We start from the raw sequence: 16,643 nt of genomic DNA, 5'->3' as shown, positions 1-16,643 counted from the left end.
TTTGGCTACCTGTTTTCAGTTCTTTAGGTATTGAAATTGCGTTAAATTGTGTTTAACTTTTTGAGGCACTGCCAAACTATTTTCACAGAAGCTGTACCATTTTATACTCTCACCAGCAATGTACAGGGCTTTCATTTTTCCACATCCTCATCAACACTTGCTATTTTCTGTTTTTTAGATTATAGCCATCCTCATGGGTGTTAACTGGTACCTCATTGTGGTTTTGATTTGTGTTTCCTTGATGACTAATGATGTTGAATACTTGTTACTATTTCATAAGTGGGAAAATGAAATAAAAAGAAAGGTTTGCACTTAAAGAACTTATTTTAAAATAATTTAAATGTCCTTTGAGAAAAAAGAATGTTTATTATATTTAAAACGAAACAAAGTTGCCAAATCTGAGGATTATTAAGCCATTAATTTTGTCTAAACACTTCATTCTTTTTATAATAGAGGTATTTCTGAAGCATAGACTTCTGCCTCCGGCTTCATTTTTAAATTGAATTTGTTTTTCATTTCTCCATTCCCTGGGTGTGTAGGGCTATTATTTGTGCCTTTTAACCACTGGTTCTCAACGTCTGATCCAGGAACCAACAGCATCAGCATCATTTGGGAACTTGTTAGAAATGCAAATTCTTAGGCTCTCACCCCTGACCTGCTGAGTCAGAAACCCTGGTGGTGGGCCCAGGATTCTGTTTTAATGACTTTTTTGGATGAGCCACATGTACACTTAGGTTTGGGAACCTCTATTCTAAATCAACATTTTTCAGCCAGTCTTGTCTTAAAGCGCTTGTGGGAGATGTAATCCACAACTTTGCCTTGTTAGCACCATCTTTTATATTTTTGCTGAGATAGACAATATAAACAATTAAGTTGAGTCATTTTCTAACTTCCTTCGTAAGAATCATATGTATAAATCATATAGTTTTACTTAAATATTTTTTAAAAGCTACTTTTGACCTTTGGTCACATCTCTCAAGAATTTAAGAGCTGCGGGTCCTTGATATGTATTTTACTGCTTCAGAGACTGTTGTGAAGGTCTAGGGTGTGGACGCCTGTGCAGCCAGCCGAGCAGGCAACCAGTATTGCTGGAGAGTAGACATGCTGAGGATAGCAGCCTATCCATCGGCAGTGTTGTCTTCAAGTCCAGGCACCACTCCCCCTCCCCCCCGAAACACACACACCCACGTACACACACAGTCTTGTCCCTCCAGAACATTTTAAAGGGACCCCTTTCTTGCCACTTCCTCCGGAAATTGGTGGATAGTCAAATACAAGTAGTGTATCAGTAGTTAATCCATGCGTTAGGTAACAGTAGGGATAGCTGTAGACGGCATAATAAACTTAATGGCTGGAAACTACAAATGTTCACTGGGGAGAGAGGTTTGTGTTGCATAGTCACATGTGTATTTGATTACAAGTAAGTTTTCTTTTTCCTCCCCGCACAAGCTATTCAAATGGCAATAATAATATATATATATGCACATGTGGTTCATGGTAAGCACTCAGTAAATGTTTTATAATATTAGTATAATTACTAGATGTAAAAACTGACTTTTTAACATACAATATATCTGGGTCCCCATACCAACAGCATAACCAGTGTGCTCTTCTGAAGGCAAAACATCCACAAATATTGCCTTTCAGAAGTGTATTCATGAAGTGACCAAAGAATTAGGTTTTAAATGGCATTAGGGAGCTATGGGTAGGGCCTCCTAAACATCATCCAGATTAAAAATCTCCAGGTTAGAATGAGTGAATGGTTAGGAGATGAACATCAAAAGAGGAGCCAGATGATTGGAGGAAAGACTTTAGGGTAGCTGGATTGAATATATTTGTAGGATGAATGAGATAAAAAATTAGCTATATGAGAGGAGATTAATACTTGATAGTTGATGGAGTGAGATTGCAAAACCGGGAGAGACAGGTGGGGTTAAGGGCGGGAGAGGGGCAGGCTTTTGAGTGGAGGAAGGATATGAGACATAGCAAGAGGAACGGGGCATTTGGTTCTACAAGAGCAGACATGGAAAACAAGATCATTATGTTCAAATATTTGCAAGCCCGTCACGTGGAAGAGGGATTAAACTAGTTCTCTTTGGCACCAAGGGCTAAAACTAGGACCAGTGGGTAAAAGCTATAGGAAGATCAGACCTAGGGCCAACATAGAAGAGAATCGTTTGACATCCGAGCAGGTGCAGAGATGACATGAACTAAGCCTGAAGAAATGAGCCTGGTTAGACTACCAGTTATGTTACTTAGCAGTTACAGAACAGAACAGAACATTGGATGAGCCATTTAAATCTTGGGCAGCAGTCCTCCTTGACCTATTGCGCCAGCCGGCCGGAGGCCTTCCCTGTCCGGCAGTCCTCCTATCTAATATGATTCCTTTTGAAGAATTTAAGCGAATTTCCTCAAAGACACAGAACTAACCTTGTTACCCTCCTCTCAAGTGGTTTGTATAATTTCTCTTAAAAGCTGTTCTCTTCTTGCTGCTACCTTTCACTCTTTCCTATTATTCCCCCTCTTTTGTTCCTTTGCGTTGCCGGTTTCCCTGGCTAGAACAGTGATAGAAACAGAAGTTGTTTTGAGGGGACTAATCACCCTCATTATAAATTAAAGTTCCTCAGAAAGATTTCTGGTGTCCCCCCCCCCCGTTTAAAATTTAAATTGTGAATCCCATCCTTCCTTCTTCCCTCTTCTTTCAGAGCAATTGACTAATGTTTGTGTGGGCAGACTCTGTAGTAATCAGACAGTTGACAGTGCGAACTCGGCTTTGAGCTAAGCTAAACAATGACAGGAACAGATGCTACCAAGTAAAAATAACTGTTAAGACCTTTTGCATGCACACTAAACTATGCATTTGGGAGGCTTGAATTGTGGCAAGAGTTTTATTAACCTGGAAATGGTTTTCCTTGTTAAGTGCTTCTTTATTTAGTGCAATTAGTACAAACTCAGTTGCAATTAGTACAAACTCAGTTTTTCTGGATTGGTGCATGCGCACGCGTGCACACACACACACACACGCACACACATAAGTGCTCACCATCATCTAATTATGAAGAGTAAATATGTGTGTGTGTGTGGAACCTCATGTCATAGGATAGACACCCATGACGTGACAGTAAGTACTAAATGACAGATTGTGAAAGAGTGATACAGTGCCCAGAAGGAGAGGAAATACCACGCAAAGTTCAGGTTTTATATGTAAACTTTGGCAAAGTGCTACAGTAAATTGCCGTTTTCTTCCCATTAGTCACGGTGCAAGGAAGACTGTTTTTTAAGCAAAGAGTAATCCCTGGAATTTAGCATAAAGACTTGTTAATTTTAGGCCTTTTGCACGATGTTGCTCTATTGTGGGGAAACAACAGAAAACACACGCCATCCATTTTTGCTTCCTTAACATCAAAGGAAGGTTGAATATTTCAGAGATTCCCTGTGTAGAACGAGAGAAAGAAATTTAGAAGCTAATCAACATTTCTGCTCACTGTATTTGTTCTAATTCATATTGTTTCTAACGTTGGAATACATCTGTATTTTCTTTCTGTTTTGTGTTACTTCTTAGTATATCATAGTAATAGGTTCCCTTTACCAGGACAGCACCATAACTAAGCACGTAATTTTGTTTGGTACCTGAGAACGTTATTCTATTTATAGCTTGTAATTTGGGTAAAAATTAAATCCTAAAATTTTGAAATTTATAAATTTGTATTTAATGGATTTGCTTACTGATAGCATATGGAGAAAAGATATGTATTTATCCAGATACAGAAAATAAAGTATTAAGTTGATTTTTGAAGTGATGCTGCAAAGAAACTTTTATGTTGAACTTTCCAGGAATGGAAACATCCAAATTTTTAACTGAGTTGACAATTATGTGTATCATGGAGACCTAATTCTAGCCTTAGAACAGTGACGGTTAATAAAATGCTTATTATCTGCTGAACAATTAATGGGAAAAACTGGATTACTTCCAAGTATAATCAAGTTACCATAACTTGTAATTATAGCTCAGGATCTGAAAGCTTTTGTGACTTCTGAATCAAAGAGTATTAAATACATTCGTATCGTATTCATGCTTAAACCAGGTCACGTTGGTTTGGTGCCAGTATAAAACTTGTGTAATATCTCTTTTGTCATTTAAACTTAACATTTCCATGTCTTCTTCTTCTTCATTTCTTTAGGATGCATGTACCTTTTAGACAGCATTGAGAAAGGAGCCGGGGATAGAGAATCCCCAAACAGAATAATGTGCAAGGCTTCCTGGTACCGGGACTTGATCTAATAAGCATTACTGAGCTCATCAAAGATCATTCTTATAGACACTGTATAGAGACAGGGCCACTCATGTGGTTGGGCAGTTTTTGATATAGTATCTAATTCCTTTGTCAAAAGAAAACTCTGCTTTCCTGGGCAGTTTATATGATATAAGATGGAATTTGAGCACCATCTAAGAGCTCTGTTTTTTTACTCAGATTAAGTTCAAATTGACTCCATGTTTACAAAGTAAATATGGCAACTTGCTAATTTTGGGTACATGGCTTAAAACGTCGGGGATTTATTTCACTCATCCAATATTGAAGCTGACCATTTGTCAGGCATTATACTGCTTAAACTTCATAACCCCATTCCCCATCTAAAAAATAGACTGGAAAACGGGGTTTAAGGTTGCAAGGCTGCCCTAGGCTGTCCGGCAAGTAAGTGGCAGAATCGGGTTTTACCCAGGTCTCTTACCCCAAATTTCAAGCTCTTAACGTCTGAGCCAGTGGTTCCCAAATTCTCCAGAATTACATGGAGAGCTTGATTAAACGTACCTTGCTGGGCCCCAGAGTTTGTGAGCCTGTAGGCCTACTGTGGGGCCCAAGAATTTGTTATTGCTAACTGGTCCCTAGATGTTGATGCCGCTGGTTGAGAACCACTGTTCTGTACTCTGCTGCCTGACTCGGTCCCTCTGGGGAGTAAATGAGACAATTCACGTGCCGTGCTTGTATTAATAATCACTAACATTTACTGACTACTTACCATGTCCTAGATAGTGTTCTAAATTAATCCCCTTTTATCCTCCCATTAATCTTAGGAAGCAGTTAAATTGCAGGGAGAGGATAGGGAGTGTGATCACCACTTAAAAGAGAAGGAAGCTGAGGAGGAGAGAGGCGCTGAGTGAGGCAGCCTCACAGCGAGTCAGTGGCAGAGCTGGCTGTACTTCTTTCTGTCAGCTGACCTGGTTTCGAAAGTCAGCGTCCCTGGAGCCATCTTCAGAAGCAGACTTCATGCTATGGGAGGGTTGAGAGAAAGGGAGACACTTCCTTCCTTCCATCCATTGATGTTTTATGCCCTTGGAGGAGGACTGTTGCAGGCTAGGCCTGGGAAGAAAAGCGTTCTCTCCTTTTTCATATTGTTCTCCCAGCATCCTGAGGGTCGATGACACAATTTGTTATTCTGATGCGTTATGTGATTCTGGAAGTGACCTGTATTTCAGTTGAGCTGTGAGATCATTGATATTCGTTTGCGTGGATAGAAGGGATGCCGGGCAATTTCGCATGTAGGCACTGGCCTGTGGTGCCAGCGCATTAAATGAGAAGATATGCCAACTCATGCTGGCCACTCTACAACAGGGCATCGCTGATCCGTCGTGTTAGCCTGCGTGTGGCTGCTCTGACAGCCACGGGGAAGCTCAAAAGCAAAAATAAAAGAAGTGAGAGAGAAAATCAAATCGTAATTAAGTCTGAAACCTATACTCTGCTTAGGAAACTCGTTTCCCCACTAAGCCTCTTTGAAGCTTAAAGAGAAAGAATAAGGCAGTTTCAAAAGGTGAGATCACATTGACATAGAAATACTTTGTGTGTTTGGTTCCATTAAAATTTTTGTTGAGTGACCATTATGTATAAGATACTTATAAAACCATGTTGGTCTCTCAAGAAAAATTTGTAGTGGACCTCCCCATCGAGCGTTGACTTCATTTGTATAACAGCATCCAAACCTGAAGTGAGTGTAGCCTGATGCTTATCATGTCTCGTAGGCACTGATAAGATGATTTCCATGATGCCAAGATTCAAATCCTGGGACAAATATTTCTTTTTAACGGGATAACTCTCTAGCTGTAGAGCTAAACAGATCTACAGAGCTAGATCGCAGCCCTCCTTACTTTCAACTTGTAGTTTCCTCCTGATTTAAGATGTCCTTATTTATTTATTGTATAGATTTACCTGCGAGTCTTAAAATGTGAATTTTCAAAAGGGTATTATGACCTTGCTACTTTTTTGAACGTTCATTTCGGTATTTTATTCTTATTGTTTTATCTTTAAGGTTTCAAACACAGTGGTGCAACCTCTGCAAACAATCAAGAGCCAAAAGGAAATGCAGCCTGGACACTGTCCTTGTGGTCAGGGTGCTGCATTTTGATATGTGTGATTTGATGGAAAGAATCACCTGTGCATTTACTCTGGTTTGTTGCAGGTTAACGAAGCCCTTGTCATTTGCTGACTGCGTTGGGGATGAGCTGCCATGGGGATGGGAAGCAGGGTTTGACCCTCAGATTGGTGTCTACTACATCGATCACATCAACAGTAAGTTTTCCTTTTTGGTAAAAGCAACCATATCAGAAAAGTAATCCTCCCAAAGATAGAGTCACACAGAAGAGTAAACATTTTACAAAGTGAATTTCTTTATTTTAACCCTCACTTTTCTCGGTGACTGATATTTAATTGAAACACCCATTTTGGAATTTGGGGCATGTGTGTAGAGTTGGGCTTAATGGGGGGCAGAGAGAGAGATAGATAAACGCTTCTGGTCTGTCTGCCTCATAGGGAGTTAGGTTTCTTCGGCACAAGTCTAGGGGCCTGGAGACCAGGAGCCATGTGTCTCCTCTTTCCGTGACCACTGCACCTTCAGAGTGGGGTCCCTCTTGTCCTTGCTGTGGAAAGAGGCAGGCAGTGGCGCAGCTGTGTGTGTTGACAGTGGGATCGAGGGAAGGACTGATGCTCATCAGTAACTCTGGAAAATACAGCTGTAGCTGCGGAAAAGCCCCAAGCCCTTGTCGTGTTTCTGTTTCCTGATTTCTTTGTGGTTGGAAGCGGAACACCTCTCACTCTAATAGCTTTTAAATCTGTCACATCCCTGACCTGGTAAGGCTAGTAGGATATAGGATTGCTGTGGCCATGCACAACATTGTAAAACACATACTTGAAGTATTTTCTAATATGTTTGTTTATATGTGTGTGTGTGTGTGTGTGTGTTTATATTTAGCTCTCTATTACCCTTTTAAAAATGTATTCAGATGATCACATATAATATTAATATTCATCTTTCTTATTTTACTTAAACATCATTATTTTATTTTTATTGATTTCAAGAAATGCATAATAAATTTATACTTATCTTCATTTCTCTTAGGTCTATTCTTATATTAAAAATGTATGTAATACAATATTGTTTAATATCTTTAGGGATAATATCATTATAGAAAATTATTTTATTTGATGCTCATTTACTAGTGATAGCTTGCAGCTGCCTTTGTGTAGGTATATGATAAAGTTTTTGAGAGACACAGAAAGCCCATATAAATAACTCTTAGAAATCTAAGAAGGTTAAATATGAAAAGTATGTTCATATCACATATCAAATTTGTGAAAATATCCTTGCCCTGATTCTGTTGGGGTCTTCCTTTATTAGGCAAATACTCATTTCCCAGTCTGCCCCCACTGGCCTCCATTTTCCTCCCCTGCCCTGCCCTGGCACTGGAGAGTATTCCAGCTGTACCCTGTGCTTCCTTGGATTCCTGCCTTGCTTAGCGTTTGTTGGTTCTGCCCCTAGCACGCTCTGCCAAGACCCGAGGCCCTCTTGGCAACTGCAGCATCCTTCTAGGGGCTGTCTGCTCAGGCCTCACTGCTTCCCAAAGGCCACCTCTGTCACCCAACCCTCCACCATGTAGGTCCCCACCCCCATTCTGAATTAGGTGCCCAGTCCAGGTATTTCTATAGTACCAGGTACTTAGGGATTTTTAAAAATCTTATCATATTTATTTAAATTATTTATTTGTACACTTTCCTCACTAAATTGTGAGCATCTTGTGGACACTGACAGCATCTTAAGTTTTTTATTCTTGGGTACCTAGTGTAATGATAAAATTAAATGTTAGAAAGAAGAGCTTAATTGTTTAACTCACAGATTAAAAGCTTTCTGTTTGTTTTTGAAGAAATTAAAATGTGTTTCAAGTATAAATTTTATGCTTCAGAAAGCACCATTCTGAATATTTAAAAACTTGATTCTCACTATAAATTTTTAGGTCTGCCATTTTGCTTTAGTGCAGTAACGGTATCCCAGAGGCCTGATGGATTTACTGTACCCTAAAGTGCCCAAATTACCCACAGCAAGTAGTTTTCCCACTAAAAAGGACCTGGTCCATGACCTCATTAATCTTAAAGACATGCCTGTGAAGTAGTTTAGGGAGCAAATGGGATTATCTTCTCATAACAGCTGGTCCACACATATGTTGTATCTTGACATTGTATAGTTTCAGCATTATTTTCTCTTTATCTTAATAAAAAATGAAATAAAGAATGTTTGGCTGTTTAATACTACTTCTATGTAACACTATTAAATATCTAGGAAAAGTAAAAGACTTGACCTTGACAATGATAGTTGTATTAGGCCTTACGTGTTTTACGATGGAATTCACCTTTTAGAGAGTGTGTGTGTGTGGAGTGGGGGTATAGATATTGGTGGGGGAATGTTAACTATCCAGAAGGTAATTATGAAGTACTGTTTATAAGGCTTTGATATTATCGCTATAACTAGAAGTAAATCACTTTTTGATAGGGTCAGAATTATACCCTGAATTTTTTGTCTTTCCTTTAGTAATTGGGATCTCATTTATATATAAGAAAATGCACAGATTTTAAGCGTGTATTTCAGTATAATCCTTTGTAAATGCCACTCTAGTCAAGATACCTAATATGCTCATCGTCCCAGTAAGTTCTTCCCTGCCCCTCTCCACTGCTGCACCTTGTCCTGATTTCTCTCATCACGGCTTCCTCTTTCCTGTCCAAGAACTTCACATAAGTTCGATTGCGTGACTAGAATCTTCACTCAACATATTTTTAAGGAATATACAACTGATACACACAAGATCATGGTTAAATATCGATAATACACATATCTGACAAAGGACCTATATCCAGAACATATAAAGAACTCCTGAAAATCAACGTTAAAAAGACAAGCCAATTTAAAAATGGGCAGCAAACTTAGACACTTCTTCAACTCTCCTCTCTGTCATCTTTCCCCATACTCTCTGGCTTCCATTGAGCCTCTTTTTCTGGTGTTCTTGTTGGTAACCAGAGGCCTAGCCTCTCCCACCACTGAATGCTTCTCATGACTGCATATGTCTTAGGACTAAGTAGTGAGAAAGCCAGCCGGTAATGGCCGGCCACCAGCACCACAGCCACCACCGCACACCACTGTTGCCTGCCGTGGGCTTGACGTTTGTTCCTGGGGCTTCTCTGGGATGGCCGTAGCTTTGTCTTGCAGTGCCCCCTCTCCCTCCCTGTGCTCTTACAAGGAAGAGTGGGTTTGGTCTTGGACCTTTTTTGTCTGCACGCATTTGCAGTTCCAGAGGATATGGGAAATCCAAGGGATATGGGAGGTATAAAACAATAACAAAATAGGAACTCAACCGCCATAAGATGATTCTGTGAGTTCTGCCTTCTTTCCGCAATCCTCCTTGCTCTTGCTTACTTTTTAGAGTCTTCCTTTGATTGTTTCATGTATTATGTCCGTGGTTTTTACTTGTAATCAGCAGGAGAGATTGGGTGGTGTGTGCTTACTCCATATTACCCTGAACTCCAAACTCCTCTGTATTAGCTTTGAAGCAACACACATGTTCAGGTTTGATGAAAATCCCTCAAGCGTATCTGATATTTTATATGGAGTTGTTTCCTTTAGAGGAAAGAAAATAAGTTTGGGGCCCTCCTATTTCATCTGTCTTATTTCATCCTTTATATTTTTCTAGGTATTTCATACAGAAAAAATTTAGGTATTTTATACAGAAGAATTTTAGGTACTTTAAATACCCAAATAAAACATATTATGGTGATAGTAACATTAAGAATTGTTAGTTTGTATTACTGCTATGTGATAATTTACAAATTTTGTATCGTTGTCAAATTCAGAGGCTCCTCTCAGTCACCGTCGTCCTTTTCTTCTTCCTGGATGTCAACTTGACATAGGTGCCCATGCATTTCATCTTGAACCTTATGTTTCTCACTTCAGACTGTTCCTTCTTTCTCTCCTCGCTTGCCTCATCATATTCCTTTTGTGAGCCCCTGTATCTTGTCATTCTCCCAAGCTCTGCCCTCACCCTCGTCCGCCAGCAGCTGTATCTGCAACGGTCCTTTCCTTTGCCATTGCCACGCACATGACTTCTGTCCATATTTCTGGCTTGCCCTAATATTTGGTCAAGCATTTCCAGTTATAACATCACTGCTACCTATGTTGCTATCAAAACTTTAGAACAAATAAGTATGAATGGGATTCTTCAGTTTTCCTTTTGACTTCATTATTTTTTGAAACATCGTACTCCTTGCGCTTGCTCAACTGAAAAATTTATAATCATCTCATCAATTCCTGTTGATTATTTCTCTATAACATAATCTCAAATTTGCTTTGTTAGCCTCTTTTCCACTGATGTTTTCCTGATTCAGACCCTCGCTACCTTGTGCCTTTTGTTCCTTCTCCTTTTTTAAAAAACAAAACAAAACTTTGTGAAAGTAATAGATGCGCAGAGGAGAAAAATATGAAATGTAGGTAAATAAAGGAAGAAAAAATGTATCTATAGTCACACAACGCAGAGATATCTAAGTATTCTAAACCTTTTTGTATGTATCCTTCCATTTTTTTTTTGAAATTTTATTGAGGAACAGTGTGTTTTTCCAAGACCCATCAGCTCCAAGTCAAGTAGTTGTTTCAATCTAGTTGTGGAGGGCACAGCTCCTTGGCCCATGTGAATCGAACTGGCAACCTTGGTGTTATGAGCACTGCATTCTAACCAACTGAGCCAACCAGCCGCCCTAGACTTTCATATTGACACACACACACACACACACACACACACACACACACACAGAGTTTTAAATATATTTTATATTTCAGGTATGATTATATTACACATACTGTTTTTTTTATAAACTGCTTTTTTCACTTAATGTGTAATCTTCCATCAAAGAAAATTCTGCACAATTGTATCAACTTTTGATAGTAGAACCTCACATTTCTTCAGATGATCTTCCTAAAATACAGCTAAGATCTTTTCATGCACTTGCTTATAACCTTTCTGTGGCACACTATTACTTACAAAATGAGTTTAGTAGCTATTAATCTGATATTAAGAAACCGTAGGCTAGTCCCTTTGGAGTACTGGGGGAGAAATGAGAAAGTATAATAGAATATGGAAAGAATCATCATCACGCTAATAGAAGAACGGAGAACAAGTAGAAGCAACCTATCCATTCTGAAAGGTGTAGCTGGGCTGTTAGAGAAGGGTCTTTAAGCCAAAACCCAAAGAATGAGTTAACCAGGCCTAGAGAACAAGGGTTTGGGGGTTGGGAGAAGGAAGACCACAAATAAAGCCAAAGGCCTGGAGAGGCCACAGAAGGCAGAGCTTGATGAAAGAAGGAAAGGAAATTCAGTGCAGCTGAAGGCTGGTGTGGAGGGGGCGGGGAAGAGGGCTGGAGAAGTACACAGGGGCTAGGTCCTGAAGGGCCTCTTGTCTGGAACCCTTCAAAGCCCTATTTAGTCACCTCCTGTTCCTTCGGAGCTTACTTTTTCAGCCAGAGGAAACCCCTATGTCTCTAAACTGCCATGCCATTTAACCATTCTCTTCTCAAGGCTCATATCACTTTCTACTGCATAAAATAGTTGTGTTTTTGTTTTAATTCATGTGTCACAATTTCTTTTACGTTTTATAAGTCCTTGGAAGGAAGGATCATGCCTGAACATCTTTTTTCTCCTATCACATGTGGTAGGTGGTCAATAATTGTAGAAGTAACAAACTAATAAGCATAGCAGGTAGTTTCTGAAAAGGAAGATAAGGAAAGTTACTCACATTTCTTTTATTCATCTTCCTGATCACAGCAGGAAGAGTAGAGACATGCACGATAGACAGAAATAATATTCCTTTGAAGAGTCGAATGTTATCTTTCATGAAAAACTCTTGTAACTCGCAATGTGTTCTCTATAAAGTTTCACATCTATAAAACTTTTGGAATATGAATTCCTTGAGGTATGTGACGTTTTAACACTAAGTACTATATTACTTCTTTCATACAGTAGATAACATGCAAATTATGTTGCAATTATAATACAATGATCTCCCAAGGCCACCAGGTCTTTTAAAAAATACCACATTTGTGTAATACACTTTTTTTGAGTATTTACATTTAATAAATATTCTTCACAAGTCTATTCAGCAAATATAGCTGATGGAGATAAAGCACAATCCTGCTTTATGAAGCCTTGTGAGATTCCATTGGGAACGCTCTTTTGTAGTCTGTATTTGAATTGTGCAGTATTTCAGAAACAGAACTGTTTCCTGCTGAATCTCCTGTAGTGCACAGTATTTAAGGCGGTCTACTGGAACGTTTCTGCTGATCTGTTCAAAACAAATGCTAGTAGTTTATTATTATTATTATTGTTGTTGTCGTACTTTATTCATGTGTTACTTTCAGTGTTTTGTGAAAATTTAACTGCAGGTATTTTATTGAACGTATGCGAATTCCACAATATGTAGGGAAATATGATTAGATAAAACCCCTAAAGATATTCAGAGAGAAAACTGGGAGTATAAACCTTTCCATAACTATTATAACTTATAAACATTTCAAGTTTTTCCCATACATTTTCAATTTGTATTCTCTCTTTCTTTGGTTATTTTATTAGTTATATATCTCAATATAACAAGTTACCCCAAAACTCAGTGGCTTAAAAAAACACACTTATTATCTTACAGCTTCTGTGAGTCACAAATCCAAGCAAGACTGAGCTAGATCCTCTGGCTCAAGGACTTTCACGGCATCCTTCAAGGTGTTAGCCAGACTGCAGCTGTCCCCAGGCGTGACTGGAGAAGGATCTGCTTCCAGACTCACCCATGTGGTTGTTGGCACGATTCAGTTCCTTGCTGGCTGCTGGCCAGTGGCCCCTCTCATTCCTTGCCACGTGGTCCTCTCCATAGGATGGCTTACACAGGGCAGTTTGCTTCATTAGAGCAAAATAGCCAAGAGCCAGGGAGAGAGATGGCGAGAGCACGATGGCAGTCACAGTCTTTTGTAGCCTAGTCTCAGGTGATGTCCCATCACTTAGTTACTGTTGTGTTCATTAGAAACAAGTCGTAAGGTCTAGCTCATATTTAAGGGCATGAATACTAGCAGGTGAGGATTATTGTGGGTCCACAGTTATGAAAACTTTTTTTAAGATTGTCAAGTTCTGTTTGTTAGAGGGATAAGTTCTGTACTTTGAGCCGGGTTGCATGCAGTATATATATAAAACTGTAACATTTTTGGATAGCCAGACCTGAGTTATAATGAATATTTACAATGGAGAAGTTTAGGCTCCTGTTGGCTGGTCTCTGCCCATTCTTCATAGTCCCCACGTGGCTCGGCTGCCCCACCGTGATGACGTCCTTGAAGATTCTTGGCTGGAGGGCCTGTCCATCCAGGGCTGTCCCCTCCTGCACCTCTTCTTTAGACATTGATTCTAGCATATTTTTCTCCACAATTGCATGAGATATACCTCTTTTGCATATCAAAATATTTACATCTTTAAAAATTAATGTTCAGAATTCTTAGCACTTTAAAGAAAATTCACTGACTGCAGTGACTAAGAAGCGAAGTCTCCAAGTCTGGGGCAGTGGTTATGGTGTGTCTGGCTGACCCAGGCCCCTTTATCAATCAGCCAGGGCTTCTCTAGACCCTAAGGGGACCCAGGCTCCACAGCCTGAGCCACTTTATTTTATCCCTTATCCCTAGAGACCAGATTGAACATTAGAACCAACCTGACCTCTAGAGATTCTTGTGGTCACATCAGTTCACCTCATATCATTCTCTGGGTTTTGACTCACTGTAGCCCTTGGGACCAACCAGAAATACTGAGATGGACTACATTAAGATTGAGAATCATATGCAAAGCACGTTGAAGACATTACATGCCACTAGACATTCCAGCAAATTAATAAATTAATTTTCCTATCCTAATTTGTCAGGACAGGTTCTCATTGTCATAACAGTGGCCAGCCCATATGACCCACCTGTTCTGATTGTACTGGGTTTAATTTATAGAGGTGACTGAGTGATGACACAAAGAGGTCAATGTCATCAAAAGAAGTTGTATAACTTACAGTTCCCAAGAGCAGAGGGCACACCACACCACGCAGGGCCACATGGGGAAGCACCCAGGTCAGTGAGGAGGCAGGGGAGTGGAGGAGAAGGCATGGGCCAGAGCCTTTCTTGTGGTTTCCAAGAGAGGAATGGGGGAGGCACAGTAGGCAAGTCTGAGCAAGTATAGGATCGGACAGTTTGAATAATTTCCTGGAGGAGGCAGTGTTTGAGATGTGGCAGAGTGAGAGCGCTCAGTCTTGGCTGCTTACTGGAATCACGTGAGTGAGGGGCTTTTAAACCTACCAGCATCTGGGTCCCACCCACAGAAACTCTCATTGGTCTGGGATTTTTTTTTAGAGCTCGCTAGGAGATTCTCATGCACAGAAGTGCAGAACCAAGAACCGTGCCTTCAAGCATTGTCCTCAAACTAGGACCAGCGGTGTTAGTTTGTTTTTAAATTTCTAATCCACTATGGACTGACTGATATTTTTGTAAAATATAATAATTTGAATTATTAGAAAAATGGGGGAGAAAATACAAACTGTAGTCCCCAGTATTACTATTAGAGTCAATAGATATACCATAACTGTATAAAACTTTCAAAATATTTACTCTTGGTTTCTGTATTTATTGTTGTGGACATATAACAGAGTTCAGAGATTTTAAAGCTTAAATATTCCCCCCAAAAGCATAATTAAGTTTATAAAAAAATAACCCACCTAATGTATTTTCAGAAACCACACAGATTGAAGATCCAAGAAAGCAATGGAGGGGGGAGCAGGAGAAAATGCTCAAGGACTATCTCTCGGTGGCCCAGGATGCCCTCCGGACACAAAAGGAGCTGTACCACGTGAAGGAGCAAAGACTGGCTTTGGCCCTAGATGAATATGTACGATTAAATGATGCCTATAAGGAAAAGTCAAGTTCTCACACAAGCTGTAAGTACAGGTGGCTGTTCAGACTTTAGACTTGGGGACCAAATTGTAAATAACAGAAGGGCACTTGGAGTTTGTGTGGAGTTTGTGTGGAGAGGGTCCTGTTCCTTCTTCGGCAGGAAGAGTCCCTCAGAGCCATTGGGGTTGGGGAGGGGTGGCGGGCACACCACAAATTTTTCAGTAAAACCCCTTGACCTCATTCCAGATCAAAGTCTCCTCATTTGGGGATTACGTATCCCTTCTGTTTTACTCCTCCCTCTGCCTGGTTGCCTTTTATTTATTTATTAGTTAATTTTTACCTTTTCAGATCAAGGCAAATAATTTAGCCCTTTTTGCTTCTCTTGTTCACTATCTGTAGTGGGCAGGATCTGGAACTATTAGCTAGAGTGAAGTTTCTGTTGACCACCTGAGTTGATTTACTCCTCTCTCATCTTAAAACCTGATTATATGGATGGAGCTGGCTTTGTTTAAAGAAGCAGCTATGATGGACTCAGAAATTCTACCTAAATTAAGTTTCTCGATAATGCAAAGCTCCGATAAACAGTATCTGTAATAAGGTCTTCTAAGATTTTATACGCTAGTATAAAATTCAGAAGAAAATTGAGTACCAGGGTCTTTATGACATTTTTCTTTCTTGAGTTTTTTAAAACAATGATAAAGGTTTGAAGATTACTTTTTATATTTAGGTGTCTGATGAATGACAATAAAGGAATTATAAAGTAAGTAAGTATCCACAGAAGCATGTAAATCTTGTTGTTTTTAGAGTTTGTAAATTCTAAGCTAAGAACTAGTTATGCAACCTTGTTTTTCTTTTTTCTCTTTGAAAAGTGTTTTCAGGATCTTCATCTAGTACTAAATATGATCCTGATATTTTAAAAGCTGAGATCTCCACTACGCGATTAAGGGTAAGGTTTTTTTAAATTGTGGTTCTATATTCAACATATGCATAGACTCTGAAGACGGGGAAGGGGCTTTAGTGGTCATTTGCCATCTCCATTCAATGTAGGGACCTCCTCCACTTATTCCCGATAGACAGTCTTTCTGCCTCTGTTAGAACTTGTTCAGTGATTGAGATTGTTCTTGTTATTGAGACAGAGTGTGTTCCATTATTAGGCAGTGTTACTATTTGTAGTTAGTATATTGAATCAAAATTTGAATCTCCATCACTTTCTTTCCCTTATCGTGCTGAAATATGTCTTTCAGAGTTGAGCCTTAGTTACTCCTTAATCAGACAGCCCAATATTTAAAGATGTCCATGATTTGCAACATCAAGCCATTCCTTTTCTAGATCAAACTTCACTAGCTTCTCACACTTTCTCATGGGTTATTTCCTGATTTTTGCCCT

At 39.5% G+C, this 16,643-nt stretch overlaps 1 protein-coding gene across 1 annotated transcript in view; it reads left to right on the top strand.

The window, feature by feature from the left end:
- The window catches only part of WWC2 (WW and C2 domain containing 2), a 189,115-nt gene that overhangs the window by 95,339 nt on the left and 77,133 nt on the right, over positions 1 to 16,643 (top strand). Inside the window, exons 2-4 of the mRNA XM_019666959.1 lie at positions 6,454 to 6,563; positions 15,098 to 15,301; positions 16,127 to 16,203. Coding sequence (XP_019522504.1) covers positions 6,454 to 6,563; positions 15,098 to 15,301; positions 16,127 to 16,203 — 391 coding nt within the window. The remainder of the gene's footprint in view (positions 1 to 6,453; positions 6,564 to 15,097; positions 15,302 to 16,126; positions 16,204 to 16,643) is intronic.

The sequence above is a fragment of the Hipposideros armiger genome, unplaced genomic scaffold, assembly GCF_001890085.2.
Source record: "Hipposideros armiger isolate ML-2016 unplaced genomic scaffold, ASM189008v1 scaffold_481, whole genome shotgun sequence".
Classification (NCBI taxonomy): domain Eukaryota; kingdom Metazoa; phylum Chordata; class Mammalia; order Chiroptera; family Hipposideridae; genus Hipposideros; species Hipposideros armiger.
The sequence above is the reverse complement of the archived record's forward strand: the minus strand, read 5'-3'. Positions and strand labels throughout refer to the sequence as shown.